Source organism: Biomphalaria glabrata, chromosome 13 (assembly GCF_947242115.1).
Source record: "Biomphalaria glabrata chromosome 13, xgBioGlab47.1, whole genome shotgun sequence".
Taxonomy (NCBI): domain Eukaryota; kingdom Metazoa; phylum Mollusca; class Gastropoda; family Planorbidae; genus Biomphalaria; species Biomphalaria glabrata.
In genome coordinates, this window is record NC_074723.1 from 29,417,156 (window position 1) to 29,440,778 (window position 23,623).

Here is a 23,623-nt window from a genome sequence, read left to right on the forward strand (position 1 = left end):
CTGTGTTATGTTATACTATCGTATTGTTATGTATTAATAATGTTGTAACTCTCTAAGACAGGTCGGCAACAGTAAACGATGTATTTATTTATTATAACTAGTATAAACATCAACAAATAGTAATAGTTACTAGTTAGACTTGGACGTCTGCTATAAAGTCACAGGGAGTAATATGTCTTAAGTTCTAAGAGTCCTACTTCATACCAGAACACAGAACAGACCACCGACACACTTCCCAGTGTCGCTCCAGGTCTCACACACAGTTTCCTAGTATCACACAGGACAGTACTCAGCACCAGACTGTTCAAACTCCCATGACTTCTAGCCGGCTCACAACAGTCCTTCTTCCTGTCTCTATATGTCTTTCACTAGTCGTGTTCAGTAGTGCTCAGATGCGCACCATTAGTGTACCGCGGGAGCGGGGTTACAACAATAATTTATATTTTAATGTGGTATTATTTTTAATGTGCTATTTCTTTTATTATACCATTGTTTCGTTCAAAAATAGATAGTAAGCATATAAATAATACATAAAATAAAATATATAAATCAATACCTATTTTATCTTCAAATATAGCAGGGGTTCTCAACCTGTGGATGGCGATTCCTTTTGGGGTCGATTACCGATTTCCCAGGGGTCGCCTAAGACCATCGAGAAATGGATTGTTTTTATCAATTCTTCTATTGCTGTGTAAGTGTGGGTGTGTGGGGGTCGCGGAAGAGTGGGGGGTGGAAAAAAGGGTCGCCGAGCTTAAAAGGTTGAGAACCGCTGAAATAGAGTATAACAGAAAACATTCATATTCCATTTTTCATAATTTTATAACGAAAGTTATTTAGACTATATAAGTAATAAAATTGATAACATAAACTTCAAGGGTACAGAGTGAAAGAATATAAAGTTACAAATGCCTTTGAGAATTAATAGGTAACTCCTACTCATTGTACTTTGTAAACAGAACCAGACGACATTGATTACTATATAGAGAACAAACTTTGGTATAATACACAAAAATTTTACCAATCATTTCATGTCAATGAATGATCACCTACTTAAGCTCGTTGGGATTGATGTCATTGAATTAATCATAACAGCTGCTTTTTTTTTCCTGGCCAAATGACTAAGAAATATAATTCAGCAGTGCTTAAAAGATGCTTACAAATTATAATCTCCTTTTAATGTATACCTAGACCGGAAACCGGAAATAAATTCTTATCCGAGACTGATCGATTCACAGACCTATATATATATTTAGATTTTTATAAACTCTTTTTTAAGCTCTAAGGGGAGTCGCCCCAATCAATCCTTTCTGTCTTAAAAAAGTAATGATCTTTACTTTTCAAAGTTTAGAAATAATGCAAAATCATTTCTCGGATATTGACGCAAATATATGAAACAAAGCAATTTACTGTTTGTTTCCATTGAGATAATGTTTCAAAAATCCTAGATCGAAATAATTCATGTTGATTTAAATCATCTTATGTACATTTAAATAGATTGATTACCTAGATCTTTCTGGATTATGTATCTAAAAATTGTAAAATAATAATTATGAGACGAGAGTACCCTTATTTTTGATGTTCAATCACTAGATCTAGATCTAAAAATTACATTATATGTTACATAGGTTAGGGTGAAAAAAAAACAAACTATACTTCTTTTAACTACTTTACAAAACAACGCCTTGATCCAACTTTCTACTAAATTTTCTCGACATTGTTTGTAGTGTTAAAACATCTCCATGTCCAGTCTAGTATAGTATATAAGTCTATGGTTCTAACCTTTCTTTTTTATTTCCTTTTTATTTTCGTATTTAAGATTCAATTTACTTTTTGATTGCAAAAAGGAGAATTCAATATTTTAATTCTTTCTATTTCCTTGTTTATACATCATTTGATGTTTCTACATTTAGCTTCAAATTCGTTTATACTTTTCATTTTATATAGTGGACAGACAACGTACAAATTCTATCTATCTATAGTTCTTTTCGTCTTATAAATAATAATTTCAGACTATTAATAATTTATTTTAAATTATTTTAATTGAAATTTATTAAAATATATTCTCTTGTTAATTCTACAATTTGTAAGAATGACACCCCAAACAGTGCAAAAAATCTTTCTGATGGAACTGATAGATCTTAAAGTTTGCATTATGAAGCAGATTGAAAGTACTGATTTCTCTTTGACATCAATAAGTTTCATATGTATTGTTATAACTCTGCAATGCGCACCGCCATTCAGGCTAGTGCTAGAATGTGCGCACTGTGATAGACTAGACCTAAAATTAAAAAGAGAACGATTTCCGCCCAAGGAGAGAGCCAATATGGAGAGACTGTGCCTAAGATAGATGTTGTTTTGTGTACCTGTGATGTCGTGTAAATAAACGTCTATGTCTCGTTGAGTTTGCCTCACTTAAGTTATTTCAGTATGATGCTTGGCATCTTCAGATTATTTCGTAAGTGCAAGACAATGCATAAATGCCAACATGTCGCCTTCTTCAGTTCAAATCCTTAAAATCATCAAAGTCCTATTGTAATAATCTGTTATTTTTGTAATGATGTATGAATGTTAGATTAAAAAGGAAAAAACAAAACATGAGATTATAAATAGGGGGAGGGGGGGGTTGGAATAATAAACAAGCGAAATAACAACTAAAAAATCCTTCTAAAAAAAACAACAAAAAACTTTAAACTATAATCTCAATACTGTAAGAGTTATTTCCCTTATTTGCTACCAAACCAATTAATCCATTACCAATAATAATTTACTAATAGGTTAATATTTTTGTTACTCGATTAATGTTTCGTTACGTACAATTGCTCTTCAAAATCGACACTAGCAGCTGGGAAGAGGTGGCACTGGATAGATCCACATGGAGAGAGAGCATAAAGGAAGGGTCACGGATTGCAGATGTCATACACAACAGAAGCAGAAAGAAGGGTGATAATGCAACGGCGCCTGGTGATTATATATGCCCAACCTGCGATCGCAGCTGTGTATCAAGGATTGGCCTCTTTAGTAACACAAGAAGTTGCAAAGAGAAAAGATCCTTCTCTCGAGACGTAAAATGCCACCCTAATCACAATAAATAATTGTTCAAAGTCTTAACTTTGTCCGAGAATAGGTGTTGGAAAAACAACGAGTTTAATTATCTAAGGGGACGAAACCCTACATTTAGAAAACAAATATTTAATGTTTCTATTCAAAACATCTTGGCTCTCTGTTCACATTGGTCTCACCAGCCACATGAGGAGGCACGAAACCACAATGCAAAGCACTTAAGCCCCCTGGATGACAAAAGTGGTCATGATTGAACAACGGTGGATGAACTATATACATTATGTTACCACCGGCTCCTGCCGTGCAAAGTGAAAAGTGGACAGGTAGGATTTACTAGTAAAAATGTTTAATAATAGATTACTTATAAACAAGTTACATATTTATAATTTTTTTAAATATTGGTATTCTTATTAATAGGTTGCTCATAACAAGATGTGTAGATATTTATTCTTTATTGATGCGAGTCTGAAGATGTATATTAATACTAATTAATAGGGTTCCTTAAGGTTGTTATGTCGGAAGTGATAATGGATATAAGCACTTAAATATCTATACAATGCTACCAATAGCATGTGTCTCAAATAGCCTCCGACAACCCGTCCAACACCTAGCCGTCAAATGTGGCTCAGATGTTGGAGCCATTTAACTGTTTTCATTAACATGAGAGTGGGCAAAGGCGAGTAACTGGCGCCTAATCCAGTAAGCTTCGTGCAGAAGTGGCTCGTTAGCCTTGGCTGGTTACAAAGCTAGTTGACGAGAAACTCTGAATATAGAAACATGGGAAAGGCTTCATGGAGTCAACCCTGAAGAAAAAAAAGGAGCCGGCGAGCCTTAGGTAGTTTGCAGCACACCGTGCTACATCTTGGCAAAATCCTGCGATGCCGCTGACACCATCTACAGTTGTTATTCCTTTGTATACATCAACTACTGCTCTGTGGGCAACATCGTTGCAACTACATAGATTTCTGTCCATGCATTTATCTCTATTTTTATAGGATGAAAAAAATAATTATAGCTTTTATATAGCGCTACTTTCATGCTTAGAGCATGCTCAGAGGGCTATGGTCCTATCTCATGTGTGGACCAGTTGGGGGAGGGGGTATCTTGGAGAAGGTTTTCAGTGCTGCCTTTAGGCGCTCAATCGGGTGTCGAACCTTGAGCCCCTTTCATGGGAAACCAAGATAAGCCACGTTCAAGCGTACTTAATTTCTTGATCACGCTTAGATGATCTAAAATCGCTTTGCGGATGAAGTAAGCTATATAAACAGGCTTCTAATACAAAGATAATTCTTTTAAGATAATTAATAAAAAAAGCAAATATGGTATTTTAGCAATGAAAGACATCTCATACATGGAGCCATACATGGATTAACAATTATGGGTTAGTATTTTAATTATTATATAATAGAAAATAGAGGACAAGGCACGAAAATGTTAAACATAAAGTGTATATTTCTACCACATTTAGAAATACACTTTTTTATGGTATCGTAATACGTATTTTTTTCAAATACTACTGCTAGCAGACTGTTTAAACTAAATAGTGATTTATATGGTCCCATTTATTATATTCAGTACGGTAATTACAGTCCCCGCATTTTCATCTCAACAAAGGAAGCACTAGCAGTAAATTTAGTCACACTATACCAGTTAATACCTTGGTGAGATTGGTTACTACCCCACTTACCGTTAAGGTTAGAATAATGGCACTCATTGTACCACCAGCCACCTAAGCATTCCACCGCACAATTCTTATTCATCCATTTATCATTGTCTTTATCAAATGTCGTAAATGGTTGGTTATTATGGTATGATAAGCTATCATCTAAGTTGCCAGAAAAGCCTTCTATTTTTAGTTTATACTTATCATTTTCACCTAACAATTTAAATAGCGCATATTTAGCGTTATAATTTTTGTATTGAAATTCCAAATCAAGTCTTAGTTCATGTTGCCTTCTAGATGTTAACTTATAAATGTTTTCATTTCCCAGATAAAATTCACCAATGTTGTAATCTCCAAAGCCGTCACGATACTCCTTCCAGCCTCTATAGAAATCTACTTTTCCGTTGATTCTTCTCTGAAAGATGATCCATCCACCGCCGTCTGTCTTGGTGTCACACATGACCTTTAACCCGGACTTCAATGTCACCACTACGCGGTCTTCAGAGCTGTTGACGTCATTACAAGTTTCTGGTTGCGTCATGTTCGTGATTACTGAAGAGGTAAACGTGAAGATTAATTTTAGAACCACTCTAAATAATCTAAGGACAATGAGAAATATCCGCGATAAACATGTATAATGATCATCATCATAATCAAACTTCATTTGAGTGAGGGCTTGAGAGGCTCAACTCCTCTCTTGCAAAAGCCCTGGATAGAAACCCTGCTGTTTTGCGTAGTAAATACAGGTCACCATACAGGTCGAGAATTTTTGGTTTCCCAGACCTGTCGAGACGGAGATCAGCAAGTCTGGGGCAGTCAAGCAGAATATGAGACACGGTTTCCTCTTCTTCCCCGCAGTGGGGGCACCGTGAGTCTAAATTTGGCCAGGGCCTTGAGAAATATGAGTCAACAGAAAATTGGCCTGTCATGCTTCCTCAGGCCTGGACAGCCTCTCACGGGGAGGCTACTAATGAAAAGATAGATCCACGAAGGATGATAATTAGTAGACACACAGAGCAACATAAAATTAATAAAAATAATAATTATAAACAAAAGTTTACCATAGAAGACAACTAGATTATATTGATGATATTGATTATATTGATGACCGAAAACTAGATTATTTATGACTGAATACAATTAAATTATTTATGACTGTAGACAACTAGATTATATTTATGACTGTAGACAACTAGACTATATTTATGACTGTAGACAACTAGATTATTTATGACTGTAGACAACTAAATTATTTATGACTGTAGACAACTAGACTATATTTAAGAATGAAGACGGTTATATTATTTATGACTGTAGACAACTAGACTATATTTATGACTGTAGACAACTAGATTATATTTATGACTGTAGACAACTAAATTATTTATGACTGTAGACAACTAAATTATTTATGACTGTAGACAACTAAATTATTTATGACTGTAGACAACTAAATTATTTATGACTGTAGACAACTAGACTATATTTATGACTGTAGACAACTAAATTATTTATGACTGTAGACAACTAAATTATTTATGACTGTAGACAACTAGACTATATTTAAGAATGAAGACCGTTATATTATTTATGACTGTAGACAACTAGATTATATTTATGACTGTAGACAACTAGACTATATTTATGACTGTAGACAACTAAATTATTTATGACTGTAGACAACTAAATTATTTATGACTGTAGAAAACTAGACTATATTTAAGAATGAAGACGGTTATATTATTTATGACTGTAGACAACTAGACTATATTTAAGAATGAAGACGGTTATATTATTTATGACTGTAGACAACTAGACTATATTTAAGAATGAAGACGGTTATATTATTTATGACTGTAGACAACTAGACTATATTTAAGAATGAAGACGGTTATATTATTTATGACTGTAGACAACTAGACTATATTTAAGAATGAAGACGGTTATATTATTTATGACTGTAGACAACTAGACTATATTTAAGAATGAAGACGGTTATATTATTTATGACTGTAGACAACTAGACTATATTTAAGAATGAAGACGGTTATATTATTTATGACTGTAGACAACTAGACTATATTTAAGAATGAAGACGGTTATATTATTTATGACTGTAGACAACTAGACTATATTTAAGAATGAAGACGGTTATATTATTTATGACTGTAGACAACTAGACTATATTTAAGAATGAAGACGGTTATATTATTTATGACTGTAGACTACTAGACTATATTTAAGAATGAAGACGGTTATATTATTTATGACTGTAGACAACTAGACTATATTTAAGAATGAAGACGGTTATATTATTTATGACTGTAGACAACTAGACTATATTTAAGAATGAAGACGGTTATATTATTTATGACTGTAGACAACTAGACTATATTTAAGAATGAAGACGATTATATTATTTATGACTGTAGACAACTAGACTATATTTAAGAATGAAGACGGTTATATTATTTATGACTAGATTAGTTATGAAAGACGACAATTACATTATTTTTGGTTATAGACGGATATACATTTATAACTGAAGGCTATGGATTAGCTATGCAACTTAAGTATCCAGAGTGCTAGTTATAACTACATTTAAAAAAAGTATACGCCCAAACCATTAACGATCATTGTATATGTCTTCAGAGTCTCTTGAAATCTTTAATGTACTCTATTAGTTTCTAAGTACCATGGCATATTATAAGCAGCTAGAAATGAGAGAGATTAATGCCAACTATGGATTATTTTAGCCTTATAGGCTAGAAAAAAAAAGTATATACAACATAATGACTTCTCTCTTCTTCGAAAACAAAAAACGGCTGCACGAGATGCAGGAACATCCCGAAAACATTTGGTAAAAATAAAAAGATAAAAAAAAAGACCTTCTACCAGTACAATCTTACCTTCATCAAGATTGGTTTGAATGCTTGTTAGAGTTCTGTTCAAGATTGCGTTTGATCTCATGATGTCTTGCTGAATAATCCCTTGTCTTTCTTCACCTTCATTAGCCAATCGAAATTAGAACATTTTATCATTACTGGTATACGGCCATTGTTGAACTGTCATTAATTTACATTAAAAAACTATATATTGAAAGTGATATGAATTACACAAGTGTTATTGACCTTATAGTTAACAAGTTGCCTGTTTCCGCTTTATATGCATATACAATAAATAGTCAAAACCTACAACACATCTCTCTCTCTCTCTCTATCTTTCAATCTATCTATCTATCTATCTATCTATCTATCTATCTATCTATCTATCTATCTATCTATTTATCTATATATATAATCAAAACCTACAACACATCTCTCTCTCTCTCTCTCTCTCTCTCTATCTATCTATCTATCTATCTATCTATCCAGTGCTTTTTTTGTGACGGTTCGCACCGTCACGGTGCCTTTTTCAATGTGGTGAAAAAAAGTATTACATTTCTTGCATTTTAAAGTTTATTATTAATTTATTAGTTATTAAAAGTTAAGCAATCCATCACTGAGAACCGGCACCTTTTTTGTTTTTTTTTTTACAAAAAATATAAAAAAAAACACTCTATACATATACATATTCTCGTTAATTACCCTCGTTAATCTGTCTATGAATAGATGCGATTGTTATATTAAGGTCTTCTTTGATCCGAGTGATATCTTGTTTAGTTGTTTCTTGACTTTCTTTGACTACATGAGATGAAAACATACAATGAACATTGAGCATTTTTGTTTTATATTCATAGTTCTTAAACCTTTTTTGTAATACAAATAGAAAATTACTTAGTAATATATTTTTATGTCTGTTTTTTTATTTAGAAAATAGAGACCCAAAAAAAATCTGCTGCTGCGGACAGACGTAGACGGCGTAAAAAACAATTAAATTGACCACTGGCGGACAATGGTTATGCTCTCGTAAATATGTAGGTCACCGCTGGGGCTGCGTCTTCCCGGGAAACACTGCATTCTTCATTAATCTTCGGACACGAGAACAATCCTTAGTATTATTTTTTTCTCAATAAGGTATTGTGATCGGCCTTTGAACTGATGAGCCAAGAGATCGATTGCAAGGTAAAGACTTAAATTTTTTTAGACCCTTGAGTCTAACCAACTCTGAAGTGTAGCCAAAATAGGAGAAAAGTAAAAATGGTTGGTCTTTGGGCAGGTCACGTGTCACCCACGTTAACTACGGCCCATACAGACAGATGAGATACACATCCCGTGTACCATATATCGCAAGACCTGATTAGAGACTAACCTTAAATAACAAATTGAGCAATATATTATAGATAATATGTGGTAGATTATTGCTACTAAATAATATTATTATTATCATTATTTTAAAAACATTTTAATTTGTCAGACAATAAATATAATATCTAAGAGAGAGAGAAAGAAAGATAGACAGACATACAGACAGATAGATAGACAGAGTAATAGACAGACAGACAGAGCAAATACAACAAAATATCCATAACTACCTTCGTTTATTTTTTTATGAATGGTGACCATAGAGTCTTCAATATATTCTTTCAAGACAATTACGTCTGGCTTATGAGATGTATGTATTTGTCTGACTTCATTAACATCTTTATGCAAATTTAGAAAACTATGAACCAAATCTTCCCAAGTTATTTTCTCAACGTTTATTGTAATTGTAGCGTTGATGGTTTCTTCTGCTCCAGATCGATTCACACCGTGCGCTCCACAGAAATATTTCCCAGACTGAGACACGTTTGGGCTTGCCCATGTTAATTGGAGATAGGAATCTTCTGTTTCTTGACTTGAGAGTGTTCCGTGTGCGCTAGTTAAGCCTTTGTCTTGAGTAACCGCGTTATATTGAGTCTTATAAATAGAAGCTAGTACTCCTGTAGTCTCTGTGTGATAAATACGTATCAATATATTCGTTTTATTCAAATTAAATAGAGTTAATTTTTTTCAAAAAATCTTATCTGATACATAACAAATGTTACTTCAAAAAAGGAGACCATCTCCATATATAAATTGTTTGTGCCAATCTAGTCATGCATGTTAATCAGTAACTTAAAATCCACTAAGTCTTTATTTTTCCTAGCGAATTCAGGCAACCCATTCTCTTCTCTAATGGAACTAGGGAAGAAGGAGCACTTGTACGAATTTGTTCTAGCGTATGGAATAAGAAATGTACCTCTATCTTTGTGTCTTTCTGAGTATTTCATTAGGTTTTGTTTTTCTATCTGTAAATTATAGTAAAGTGTTTTATGTATTATTGATTATTTATTTTTTATTCTTTTGTACTGAAGTGTCTCTAATCATATTTGAATATCAATTTGTTATAAATCTAAAATGGTATTTTTTCTACTAAATTATCTTGTTATCTTATATAATGAAAATAAGATGATTACGTCATACATCTCGTCATGCATGTTAACTAATGACTTTTGCAAAGTCACTGGTTTTCCTGACTTGCTCAGGCAACCCATTCCATGCTCTTATAGCACTATTGCAGAAGGAGCATTTGTAAAAAAAAATTCTCCTAGCATAAGGAAAAAGGAATGACATTCTTTTTTTTTTTTTTTTTGAGTCTTTCTGAGTATTTTATTAGATTTTGTTTTGTATTTGAAGATTATGGTTCAGTGTTTTATGTATAATTGTTACATTACTTATGAGTCTTCTCTCCTGAAGGCTTTCTAAGTTTAGTGCACTATTTTTTTAACTATTCCAGAAATCAGATGTTACTACTGGCCTACTTACTACTTACTAGTGTTAAATTGCATTTTAGATCTATGTTAGTGTTTGATTAAAAAGAAAATGCTTTGTTTGTTTTTTTAATAATGTCCTCAGCATGGGGATTTCATGATAACTTTTAATTTATTATAAAACTTAGATATTTTCATTTTTTTTTTAGTCTGTTTAATAGTTTCACCATGAATAAAATCAGTAGTTTGTATTTCTTGTAGTTTTGCCTGTATGGAACTCTAGCCTCAATTTGGAAACGGTAAACTTGAACAAATATCACTTGCAAATTTTTACAATTTAATTATACATTTTATATGTCCCTCTATGCTTCACTCCCCTCCTCTAAATGACCTCATTAGGTGAGTTATTAAATAAAGACTTGGAGCTGGATATGGTAGGTCCACAGCGGTTCTCAACCTTTTATTCTCGGCGACCCCTTTTTACAATCCCCCCAGTCTGACGCGACCCTCCCCCCCACCCATATACATACACAGCAATGGAGGAGTAGACAAAAACAATCCATTTTTTTCAATGGTCTTTGGCGACCCCTGGCAAATTGTCAATCGACCCCCAAGGGGGTCGCGACCCACAGGTTGAGAATCCCTGGGGTAGGAGATAGCGAGACTTTATTTCTTATTTTTAACTTCACAAGAGATCAGATAGAACAACCAGGAAATGTTACTAAAAAGTTTTTTAAAAAAACCAAAGAAGAATTTATATGAATTTGAGAACATTACCGTGAAGTATGTACATAAAATGAACGTGTGAACTTTGACTTGTATTGGAGCTAGATACCTAAACATCAATAGAAAAAAAAGAAATTTTGAAAAAATAAAAGGACAATTATACAAAGTCACTATAATATTTAAGTATAAAAAAAAATTACTGATAAAATATACAACTTCAAGGCAAATGACTTCATTCAAATTAAAATACAAGCTTAAACTTACCGAACAGTTTAAAGTTAATGTTTGAAGCAGCTCCTTTGGGGCTACAGAATTTGCATTGAAATCTAATTGGGGTACTAAGAAAGAATTAAGAAATTAAATTAATATTAGTAAAACAAATAACTATCAGAATTTTTTTTTTTAAATTGATCGAAATGGCACCTGGGATCCAAGATGACCTATTGACCAATGTTATGAATGAAAAAAATACTACAATTTTTCGACCATACAACAAGGTCATCAGGGCTCACAAAGACCTTCCTTTAAAGAACAGTACCATGAGAAAGAGGAAGAGGCAGACAGAGAAAGCGATAGGAAGACAGCAACAATAACAACATCAAAAGACGGGCTTGCAATTAAACAGATTCTAATCAAGGCAAAAGACAAAAAGAAATGAAGATGATACTCTACGGATTGGTTGTGCTCACAGACCTGTGACGTGGTAAAGACCTAGTGGTCCAAACTACCCACAGATTGTGACGTTGCAGGTCAGTATTCAGGCCTTCTATATAACGATTGGTCTCGATAGGTTCCGCTTGATACGACAATAGTTTTGCGAATTGACACGGCCTCGAAGCACTGTCGGAGTGTAAAACAAAGCCTTTTCGTTGACACTAAGCACGGCTGTGTGTCACTGTTATGTGACAGAAAATATTTCATTGGTGTCTACGGTACAGTGGTCTGCGTTACGTCATCCAGCGACAACGGAAACCCAACACCAGCCAGATGCTGATAGCGGAGAAAGAGAGAGAGAGAGACACACACACACACTCTCTCTCTTTCTCCCTCCCTCCATCCCTCCCTCTCTCGCTCTCTCTCTCCTTCTCTCTCAAAATGGGACGCAACTTCTACAGCTGCCAAAAAAAAAACTCAATGAAATCATTTTCAAAGACAATTAGTTGACATTTCTCGTGTGTAGGTTTACCCCAAAGAGAACGAAAACAAAAATAAGTCACATAGTGTAGTGGACAATAATATTTTGGTATTAAATTTTGAATTATAGATGTACCAAGGGGACATAACTCAAATAAGTTAAGAAAAAAAAAAAAACATCGAGGCTAACTAGTATGTTCATCATGTTTGTATACAGGGATTACAGGGAGTCTCAAAAATAAGGTATTGTCGGATAGATACAGAATAGACGTTGGGTAGTTTGATGGTCATGAAAATCTTTGTTCGTAGAGAAATTTATTATTGAATCAATTAACATCTTAGCATTAGTTAGACCAATGGACTATATCTATGCATGTTATTACAACTGTATTTTGTGATGGCAAGGAGTGATATATATACTCAACATGAATGAATGTAATATGAATGAATATTTGTGTTGGAAAATTTCTTGTTTATTATGGAATAAATGAAGACGTGAGAGTTTGTAGTTGTAATAATTATTGATAAAGTCACATATGAAATAGTTAATTATCAGAACATACAGGCAGTGGTGTAGCTAGGTACCCGTAGGATTGTGTTTAAGAATATGTTGATGCCCCACCCCAAATTTAAAATTTCCCCTGGACTCCACTTCAAAAGTCCTCAAATGAGTGTCCGAAATTTGTTTAACATTTGATATTAAATTGTACGCCTTTATCTACTGTCAGGATGTTTAATGTCAAAATGAATTGGGCCCTACAAGCCTCCCGGAACTCCAAACCCTTAGCTACGCCACTGAGGCTATTGTACTGTTCGCTCATATTGAAAAACCATCATTGCCTTGGCATCTTTTGTCATTTAAAGAAAGATGATTATTTATTATATGAAAACCTACAAATAACAAATTTCTTTGGGCAGTTCGTCTTCGGAGTTCGTAAAACATTTTTAGAAAATAATGCTAATTTAATACATTGTAAATACTCTTATGAGTGCTGTCATGATAGAGAACAATACCGCAGGTTGGATCTCCTTTAGGTGTTTTGCTAAAATTGCATTGCCCAACAGGTCTAGTATCTCGTTTTGAATCTGTGGGTTGAAGTACAGTTTTTTTGTTTTCTTAAATTGTCGTACTGCCAAGACATTGTTGTTGTTACTTGTGTCACCAAAGCGATACTCTTCTTCGGGATGACCACAAAATGAAAGGTTGTCGCATTCTAACGCTAAAGCTAACATTCACTATGCCATGAATTAATTTCATTCACTAATTGTCAACTTCTTCAATGTGCTCCTTGTTCACACCATCCACCGTTCTCAGTCGTTCATGGTGTCTGTGTTCATGAAAAGTAATGAGTAGAAATTTGTTCATTATTTTGTTTTGGACGATTCGGTTGGAAAAACAACAACGTTTGTGCTGTCTTAGGGTGTAAGCCCGAGACCACCGAGACCATCGAGACCACCGAGACCATCGAGACCATCGAGACCACCGAGACCACCGAGACCATCAAGACCATCGAGACCATCGAGACCATCAAGACCATCGAGACCATCGAAACCACCGAGACCATCGAGACCACCGAGACCATCGAGACCACCGAGACCATCGAAACCACCGAGACCATCGAGACCACCGAGACCACCGAGACCATCAAGACCACCGAGACCACCGAGACCATCGAGACCATCGAGACCATCGAGACCACCGAGACCATCGAGACCACCGAGACCATCAAGACCACCGAGACCACCGAGACCATCGAGACCATCGAGACCACCGAGACCATCGAGACCACCGAGACCACCGAGACCACCGAGACCATCGTGACCATCGAGACCACCGAGACCATCGAGACCACCGAGACCATCGAGACCACCGAGACCATCGAGACCACCGAGACCATCAAGACCACCGAGACCATCGAGACCATCGAGACCACCGAGACCATCGAGACCACCGAGACCATCGAGACCATCGAGACCACCGAGACCATCGAGACCATCGAGACCATCGAGACCACCGAGACCACCGAGACCATCGAGACCACCGAGACCACCGAGACCATCGAGACCATCGAGACCACCGAGACCACAGAGACCGCCGAGACCGCCGAGACCATCGAGACCATCAAGACCATCGAGACCATCAAGACCATCAAGACCACCGAGACCACCGAGACCATCGAGACCACCGAGACCATCAAGACCACCGAGACCATCGAGACCATCGAGACCATCGAGACCATCTAAACGACTTAGTGCACATACCAGATGACAAAGCAGCCATTCAAGTGAAAGACACTATGCCTAGATAAATGTAAAATTCGCTATTTCTGTAACATTTTTTTTTTGTTATAAACCTCCTCCCCAATACCGTCACAATAAGTAATTAGCTAAAAGTCAACATCTTGAATGGTTTCCTTAGTGACAAACAGAATATGATGTTTCTTTGGCTTGTTTAATAGCTATTTAAGTCTAAATCTAGAGTTCTGGTAATGGAAAAAAGAAAAAAAAAAGCTGAAAAAAAGTTAATACTATCAAGGGCCTAATTATTATAAAGGGAAAAACAAAAGAAAGATTAGGAATATGGGACCCAAACGTCAGCACCACTGCACCGTCATCACCTTATAATAAATCTGATGAAAGCAGTTCCTTACAATGATTCTAGCTGAGAACACGGGCTCATGTTTTGAAGTTAATATAAAGTTTGATATGACAATTAGGATATTTTAAGAAAACTTTAAAACATTTTTAATCATTTATTTTTACAAAATTGCAGTGTAGGGCATGTCACGATTGGTCGTTAGTCATGGTACCAGGCGATATGAAACCCCTACATACCATGCACTGCCTTATTTAGAGTTGAAAAGGCCTTAAGCTATTTGAGTCCAGATATTTTATGTAACTACTAAATATTTCATGGAGGCCCTGAGCTAGAGCTTATGTTGTTCACCATCGAGTGAGGGCCCCAAAATTGTCGTGGTCCCGGGTTCATTAAACCCCTTCGCGTCATGGATGCTACGCCACTGCATATAGGTATTGTAACGGCTTAATAATACGCCATAAATGGACACTTTTAGAGTTCAGAGCTAGAAGTTCCTCTACAGGATACTTACCTAATCGTACGTTATACATCATGTACAAGGTTAACCTATTGCAAATACTATCTGAGATTGGACCAAAAACAAGTATCTTATCTCTTATCTTATCTTATCTCTTATCTTATCTTATTTTAAAAAATTCTATAAAGTATTGATTTCCAGAATGGAGATAGCTAGAATAAGAATCTGTAACTTACTTGTAATAGCGAATTGAAGTGAATATAGACTGAAAGCCACACAAAACAACAAAGTTTTCATTTTAAAAGATCTTTTTTTTTTTTTTAAGGCTTTGTTGCTTTTTAAAAAATATTTATAGACATGACATCCGGATGTTTTCTATCAACACGTGCTAAGGGCGACAACTGTTTGTCAAAGCACAAGAAGAGTTAAGGACTTAATTATATAAGAAAACTCTATGGTAACAGAGAGATAAGCAAATGTACGCTTGAACAAAGACACCAGTCGCTGAAGGCAAGGGAAAAAATAGTTTCTTATCAAACAGTTCCTGGTAAAGGTCAAGGAAAGTGAGTAGAAGTGTGCTGAAATAAACATGTGAGCATTATGTGGGTGTTACATTGTTGCTGAGACAAACTAGACGTGACTAAATGTGTGTGTTTTCTTTCTCTCAGAATGCTAGGCCTTGTATATCGGAACAAATGTTTACAATATGTTTCTGTCCTTTTGATTTTTTATCCTTTATAGTCATTGGTAAAGTACATGGATTTAGTGCAATAGGCTTAGTGTCCAACAGTTGTATCTTAAATTGTTCCACGTTTTCTTTTTCTGGTATGTCAGACATGATATCGTTAAAATCCTCCAACACATTTATTATTTCCCTTCTCTGATCATACTTTAAATCTGGATTGATTTTCACTTGCGATAAAATGCTTTCATTCATTTGTTTCTTATAGTTGACTCAACTTACAGCAAAGATCATTCAGAAGAAACATTTTAACCACAGTGCATCGCCGAACTGCCGTACTAAACTTTACTTTATCTCATCCTAAACTTGTACGTTTCACTCGAGGACTCTACTAGGACCGACTTCAAGACTGACTAACAGTTCGGGTCTCCTCTCAATACTGTACTGAACTCAACTGTCTCTGGTCCGCCAAGGCTTCTGATCACATGATCATTACACGGGTCTTTTTACGTGCAAAGCTCATACAAGTGCTGTCTCTTGTCCATCGACAAAGCACGCTAAACCAGTGGCGTAACTAAGGGGGGGGGAGAATTTTAAAATCCCCCCGGGCCCCCACCTAGGGGGGCCCCCAAATGGGTGTCCGAAATTTATTTGTAAATACATAAATTAATATATTTGATTGACAAATAGTGTCAACGGGTGTCTTTTTTTTATCAACATTTATGGATTAAATTTATCACAAAGACTAAACCTAGATATTTTAAAAATATTTTTGCCGCAGAGATCAATTTTTTAAGATAATATTAGTCTTCCATTTTAAACTTTGTTGCCACGAATAAAACTGCATGATATACAGCGAATTCCAGGTATCTTGTTACCTTTACTAATAATAGATCTAAATGGCGAGTATTTTATGGCTACACAAATTAACCTTGAAGCAAAATTTACAGAATCGAGTATAACTAAAAGTTATTCTTAACAATGCTAAAATTGTCCATTATTCAGGTTTGGAGTCTATAATTTCAGAATTAAACTTCACACTCGAGTTATTACCCCTTTATTTATCTTTCCTCAATCCAATGGAAACTCTCTCTTTTTATTTACATCTAATGATCTAATCCTTTTGCTTTCGCACAAAACATAAACAAAAAATAATGACGTAATATCATATAATATTAATACATCCTTCCTATTGAAGTTATTATCACACCCTTCCTTTTAAAGTTCTTAATAGTGATATCTACTGGCAGGGCCGGCCCTAGCATTTGCGGGGCCTTATGCGAAACGGATCGCACGGGGCTTAGTCTGGGTAGGGATAAGCATAATGTCAAAATTATTTTTTTTTTAATTAGAAAATAGGCCTACTTTCGTCTTTGCAATAAATTTTTATCAAATGAAAGCTCGCAATGCCACTTTTTATTTATTGGCACCCCAAAATGTCAATTTCGTCTATTCTTCAGGAGATTTGAATAAATTCAAAAAAAGTTCAGGACTTTATCGTATATTTTGCCTTTTCATGAGATTTCCTGGAGGCCCTGAAAAATCAGGAGGTCGCGAAAACCCTGTTATTTTATATACGTTATAATTGTTTAATTTAATAATGTACACTTGGAATTAGCGCGGGGCCTATGAAAGCGCGGCGCCCACTGCGACCGGCCCTGTCTACTAGGAACTTTAACAATTCGTCCACTTCTGGTTGTCTTGACTGAACAAGTTCTCTAGACGTTGGTCTATAACTGTCTGTTTCATTTGTTGCAACAGTTTGCAATTCATTGTCTTCATCGGTATCATAGTACCCAGAGATGTCTTCATCGAAACTTGAAACTTCTGTATGTTTTTCCATTGTTTGTCTTTATGATGTAAGATCTGGGTGCTGAATTTTTTTATGACAACTGCTTTCTGCCATGTTTGACCTAGACGAACTCTCCGACAGAAAAATCTTTAGGTAGTCTTGCTTTTGCATCGTATTTCACTTTGCTTTTCATCTGTCGTTCGTTGAGTAATGTCTCTGCATTTTCAGCTACCGATGGTTTCAATAGTTTGGGATCAGTTGGAATGATTCCTTGAGTCTTCTACTCGTCAGCAGTTGTGATGGTGAATACGGCAGTCCACTTATCGGAGTATTTCTATACTCGAGCATAACGAGATATGGATCTTTCCCACTTTTGTATACTTTCGCACAAAACATAAACAACCAACAATGACGTAATGCCATATAATATTAGCACAGAATCTTCTTCATGCATTGGAAAATAAAGCATTTTTTGCCTATCTTGAATTCTGGTCAAAGCTCCTGCGCCCAATTAATATAGTTCAGAAGAAACTACAAAAGTCTGGACTGCATATACGGGAATCTGCTAAAGAAATTAGTACCCTTTCATGCTTTCTGAAAAATGATGAGAAACTGACAAAAACCCAATCCATCGAAAAAGCAAAAGAAGGTAGTGAATACTATGGATTCCCTGTAATCAAAACAACCATATGAAAGAAAAGACTTGATGGGAAGTTGAGTTCTAATGTAGGACTGTCAATACAACTGCAATTCAAACGTGTTGCGACAGAATTGCTGGACAGATTTCATATGGAGATGAAGGGCAGATTCCTAAGGCTGGAAAGAAAATGGATACCTTTGGGTTTCTTCTTGAACCAAGACACCTGTTAGAAGACACGCTTGTGACAAACTGTGCTACTTTTCCTGTTTGTATGATGAAATAAATGGAAAATCACTTTTTCAATGATGTCATTGATGCACGAGCACTTTTCATCAACAAACAGTAATACAATCACCAATAGACATATGAGGAAACAAGCTTCATATGGGAATTACGTGTGCTCACAAATACTAGAAAGTATCGAAGTAGTTGATGTTATAGATGTCTTTGCTGCACAGAATGCACGACGTGAAGCGATATCAATTTAAATCTGTCACTTGTGCATTATTTAACTAATAAACAACGGTATTATTCATTAAAAGAGTCTTGATGATTACTTTTTGTTAAGTTTACTGATATACTGAACAAATTTGATTTGGGGCTTATATATTTTTTCTTACATTATCTCATGTCATATATCGAATGTCAAAATGCAAGGGGCCCCCAAAGAGGTCAATCCCCCCGGGCCCCCAAATCCCTAGTTACGCCCCTGCGCTAAACTGTATTACTGGCTAGTCACGTGAGTAAGCTGATCGTACACAGTTAACCTATTGTGTCGTCAGTATGTTACACAAATATATAAGCTTTAAAATAATTATATATTTTTTTCTTTCAGAACTGTTAATACCGAGCAGATGGAGCAGGCAACATTAGAGAATGGAGAGGAGCAAATAGACTTGGAAATAATAGGCGAGCCCAAATACGCTTCAACACATCATAAAGTATGGTATCTGGAAATTTAGGCACCGGATATTTAGGCACCGGATATTTAGGCACCCGGAAATTTAAGCTACCGGATATTTAGGCACCCGGAAATTTAGGCACCCGGATAATTAGGCACCCGGAAATTTAGGCAGAACTGCCTAACTAAACATTACTAGTGTCTCTAGCTCGTACAGCTACATTTTCAAGGACTCACAAAGTACCACAGTCCTTATGCCTTGCTGTTCTGGACTCGACTGTCTATTGTTACACACTGTCGCTAGTCCGTGTAGGCTCTCGATCATATGACCACAACATGGGTCATATTTGCGTGAGAGTTACAACAATATATTAGAAACAATTTCAATGAATAATTAGGATTTTCTGCCAAAAAAAAAATATTTAAAATATTTGTTATTAGTGATTGTATAGGATTATTATTATTATAGCTTTTATATAGCGCTAATTTCATGCTTATAGCATGCTCAGAGCGCTTTGATCCAATCTCATTTGTGGACCGGTGGGGAGGGGGGTATCTAGGAGTTGGTTTTCCGTGCTGCCTTTAGGCGCTCAGTAAGCACAACTCTGCCCGAGTCGGGTGTCGAACCTCGAGCCCCCTTCTAGGCAGCCGAGCCAAGCGCACATGGCCTCTCGACCACGCTTCCCATCCCAAAGGATGCCAAAGATTTCTTTATCTAACTCTGCTAAGGTCTTTAAGAAGAAAATCTGAGAGTTAAAAATATTTCCAGTGGCTGCATACCTTGTAAAGAAATTGCCTATAAACAAAATTACTTTTATAAAACTAGATGTCACTGATCCAGCTAAATGTTCTGTTGCCGCTATTCTGGAATGTGAAGGACACAAGAGACATTATGATCCTAAGATCATTGCCAAGTGACAAGAACGTTATCATTCTAACATAGTCTAGAAAAGTCTAAAACTAAGACTAAAGTGTAAATATTTTGACTTATGTACAAAATGTCTTATATAACTTTATGCTTTCATGAATGTTATGTGCTTGAATGATTTAATTTTAGTCTTTCCTGGGTATATTTCTTGATATTTAGGAAAATAAGCATTTGAATACGCATTTACAGGTCTGGGAATACGCATTTCCATTTCTGCATGTAGGCATTTCTGTATATATATATATATATATTGTTTCATAATTAATAGTGTTTAATATTTTTATTCATAAAATCATGACGTAATTTCCACTTCAATTATTTACCCCTACTTGCACAGTATTAATACAATTAATATACAATTAATTAAAGAAAATTGTCAAAAAGACTTTATATCGCTAGCAAAGATGAATAATTTCATAATGTTACTTTTCTTCCTTACATGGGCTAAAGGTAAATTGTGTATTTCATAGACTAAATTAGACTAAATATGGTGTTGATCTAGAATCTAGATCAATGGTAGGCTGGATGTTAAGGTGATCTAGACAATATATCGAAATCTAATGCTAATGTCTTGTAATATAGATCTAGATTTTACTTATTTCAATATTCGATGCACAGGCATCCTGATGAAGTTTAAAAGTGGTGTATAAAACATAGCCACATAACTCACTATGATTGCAAAGTTGATGGTGCTTTTAGTTTAAACAAATATACATTAACTTAATAATGAAGAAATAATCACAATAATCAATACTAATGGGTCTTGTTGAAATATAAAATAGAGTGCAGACTTGTCGTGGCTACGCTAACCTAGCCGTTAGCTAATAACTGTTGTTTTCGGGTGATTGATTGAAATTATCTTTTCTCGGTCAATAATAGACTTATGATAGTACTTTTCCTTAATTCTCAAAATAAGAATCCCACGGTCCAATGTAAGGCTTTTCTCTACCAGAAAACAATTTCTGATTGATGGTCTATAGTGCAAGTTTTCGAAACATTAGCTCGTTGGGTGAATCTTCATTTCTAATTACCTTTCAGTTCGTCAAAAAAAAATCATTCGGCTTTAGAAGTTTCCTTTACAGTATAGATGGCTGGCGATCGCAGCTGACAAATAGTCAATCTGAATCTCAGCGTGAACAAAAAGTCTAGCCGTCATCTAATTTAGAGTTCAAACTTGCTCGCCTTGCACACCCTAATGTGAAACTAAAGAGTCGGGCGATATGAACGGTGTATCTTAATGAAGACGATAATTTCTATGCTTCTCCCATTCTACCGACCCTTAATGTGAGGGGACAGAAAGGTGTATCTCTGAGCAGCAAGTGGGCTCTTTCTTAAATTATTTGAGAATAATCTGGAATTTTTGTTTTCTTTTCTTGGACTTATTAAGCACTTTATCCAAGCTTTAATTAAGTTTGGTGCATTAAGGCAGGGAGAAAAACGTATTCCAAATACCCCCCATCACCCTGCAAGTCCACTAAAGAGCTTGGACCACAGCGCATTTGCTTGGGCAATGTAAAAAAAAACAAACAATTACATATCTTGGTAATTAAAGACATAAGGAAGATCTAATTGGAAACATCAAGCCTTTAAAAAGACGTAAAGACATATATTACTGGAAGTCAAGAAGCGTGTATTGTTATGTCTCCTAGTTGAGAGGCCATGTACTTATGTAGAACTAACGTCTGTACGTCTGTAAAGCGTTGTTTCTCTTTTGGCAGGTTGGTTAGTCAGTATGGCGGAAGTCAAAGAAATATAGAATTGTTGCTGTAGCAGTTATCATTTGTGCTGATCAATAAAACCGCTATTGGGGGGGGTATCAGTTTAATCAGTATTTCGGTAGTGGTTATAAAAATCCGTCTGATTGTCAACAATCTGTAAATCAGTAGTTGCTACGTGTTGAAAATTGTCAAATATATTAACTTCCGTTGTTGAATGTTGTACATACAGTGACTCGCCTACACAGTTAATTCTGACATGAGTATGGAGACTAGTTTTGCTTTAGTCTTATTCAATGGGAGATTTCTAGGTTAGAAGGGGGTTTTAAGGCGATGTAAACTTAAACCCCTTAAGCTTTGTTCACAGAATTTTGTGAGTTATTTTGCTTATGTTAGATTTAATAAAGAACGCAACACTAGTCGCCAAATCTAACAGGGAAAATGGATTTTCTTTCAAAGGGAAGACTAAACCCAGCCTAGTCTTATATATGCTACACGTCAAATTGAAAATCCTAGAGTTACCCTGGAAGTTTCCGACTTTCGTATGTTTAAGCAGTTTAACTGTGCGTGATCTATCCGCTTCCTCACTGAATGATGGTATCTATCCAATCCACCACTGAATGATGGCATCTATCATCACCCCCACTGAATGATGGTATCTATCCAATCCACCACTGAATGATGGTATCTATCCAATCCACCACTGAATGATGGCATCTATCATCACCCCCACTGAATGATGGTATCTATCCAATCCACCACTGAATGATGGCATTAATTATCCCCCACTGAATGATGGTATCTATCCAATCCAACACTGAATGATGGCATCTATCATCACCCCCACTGAATGATGGTATCTATCCAATCCACCACTGAATGATGGCATCTATCATCATCCCCACTGAATTATGGTATATATCCGCTCCCCCACTGAATGATGTTATCTGTCCGCTCCCCAACTGAATGATGGATTCTATCCGCTCCCCCACTTAATGATGGTATCTATCCGCACCCCCACTGAATGATAGTATTTGTCCGCACCCCCACTGAATGATGGTATAGATCCGCTCCCCCACTGAATGATGGTATTCGTCCGCTCCGCCACTGAATGATGGTATCTATCCGCACCCCCACTGAATGATGGTATAGATCCGCTCCCCCACTGAATGATGGTATTTGTCCGCTCCCCCACTGAATGATGGTATCTATCCGTGCCCCCACCGAATGATGGTATTTATCCGCTCACTATCTGAATGATGGTATCTATCCGCTCCATTACTGAATGATAATGCACATCAGAGCACAGTTCAACAAGTGTAGGAGAAGATTTGTTGACTCTACAGAAAGGACTGTTGTAGATCCGGCTGAAGGGTTAAGTGCCGTCCTGCGTGATACCATTGAACTGTTTGGAGGACCTGGAGCAACACTGGGGAGTGTGTCGGTGGTCTATTCTAATGTTAAGTAGGGCTTGTAGATCTTAAGACATTACTCCCTGAGGCTTGATAGCTGAAGTCCATGTCTCAGTATATTTTTTATCTGTAAATAAATACATCGTGTTTTATTACCTCCTACCTTTTGATTTATTACAGCATTATTCTCCTCCATTTGTTAGTGCTAGCCCTAATAATTATTATAATATTTTTATTAAGATT

General features: G+C 35.8%; 2 protein-coding genes across 4 annotated transcripts in view; one reads left to right on the forward strand and one right to left on the reverse strand.

The window, feature by feature from the left end:
• Positions 1-4,488: 4,488 nt before the first annotated feature.
• Positions 4,489-15,800, reverse strand: LOC106053630 (ficolin-2-like). 3 transcript variants are annotated; one of them, XM_056008044.1, is made up of 7 exons: positions 15,547-15,800; positions 11,385-11,458; positions 11,172-11,229; positions 9,198-9,593; positions 8,311-8,406; positions 7,633-7,728; positions 4,489-5,275 (listed from the first exon to the last, which is right to left on the reverse strand). In XM_056008044.1, the coding sequence occupies exons 1-7, from the start codon at positions 15,605-15,607 to the stop codon at positions 4,644-4,646; spliced, it is 1,413 nt and encodes a 470-aa protein (XP_055864019.1). In that variant the 5' UTR covers positions 15,608-15,800; the 3' UTR covers positions 4,489-4,643. The 3 variants fall into 3 exon arrangements, with proteins under 3 accessions (XP_055864019.1, XP_055864020.1, XP_055864021.1); XM_056008045.1 differs by lacking the exon at positions 15,547-15,800 and adding an exon at positions 11,814-11,832; XM_056008046.1 differs by lacking the exon at positions 9,198-9,593.
• Positions 15,801-20,562: 4,762 nt separating this feature from the next.
• LOC106076609 (uncharacterized) overlaps positions 20,563-23,623 on the forward strand; it is a 60,054-nt gene continuing 56,993 nt past the window's right edge. The window contains exon 1 of the mRNA XM_056008856.1: positions 20,563-20,703. Coding sequence (XP_055864831.1) covers positions 20,658-20,703 — 46 coding nt within the window. The 5' untranslated portion in view covers positions 20,563-20,657. The remainder of the gene's footprint in view (positions 20,704-23,623) is intronic.

Bases quoted from the DNA above. Each gene is read 5' to 3' on its own strand.
- LOC106053630 (XM_056008044.1), bottom strand. From the start codon at position 15,607: ATGAAAACTTTGTTGTTTTGTGTGGCTTTCAGTCTATATTCACTTCAA. The intron at 11,459-15,546 runs GTAAGTTACAGA...ATTCTTTCTTAG, and splicing joins ACTTCAATTCGCTATTACAA to TACCCCAATTAGATTTCAAT. The intron at 11,230-11,384 runs GTAAGTTTAAGC...ATTGATGTTTAG, and splicing joins CATTAACTTTAAACTGTTCG to GTATCTAGCTCCAATACAAG.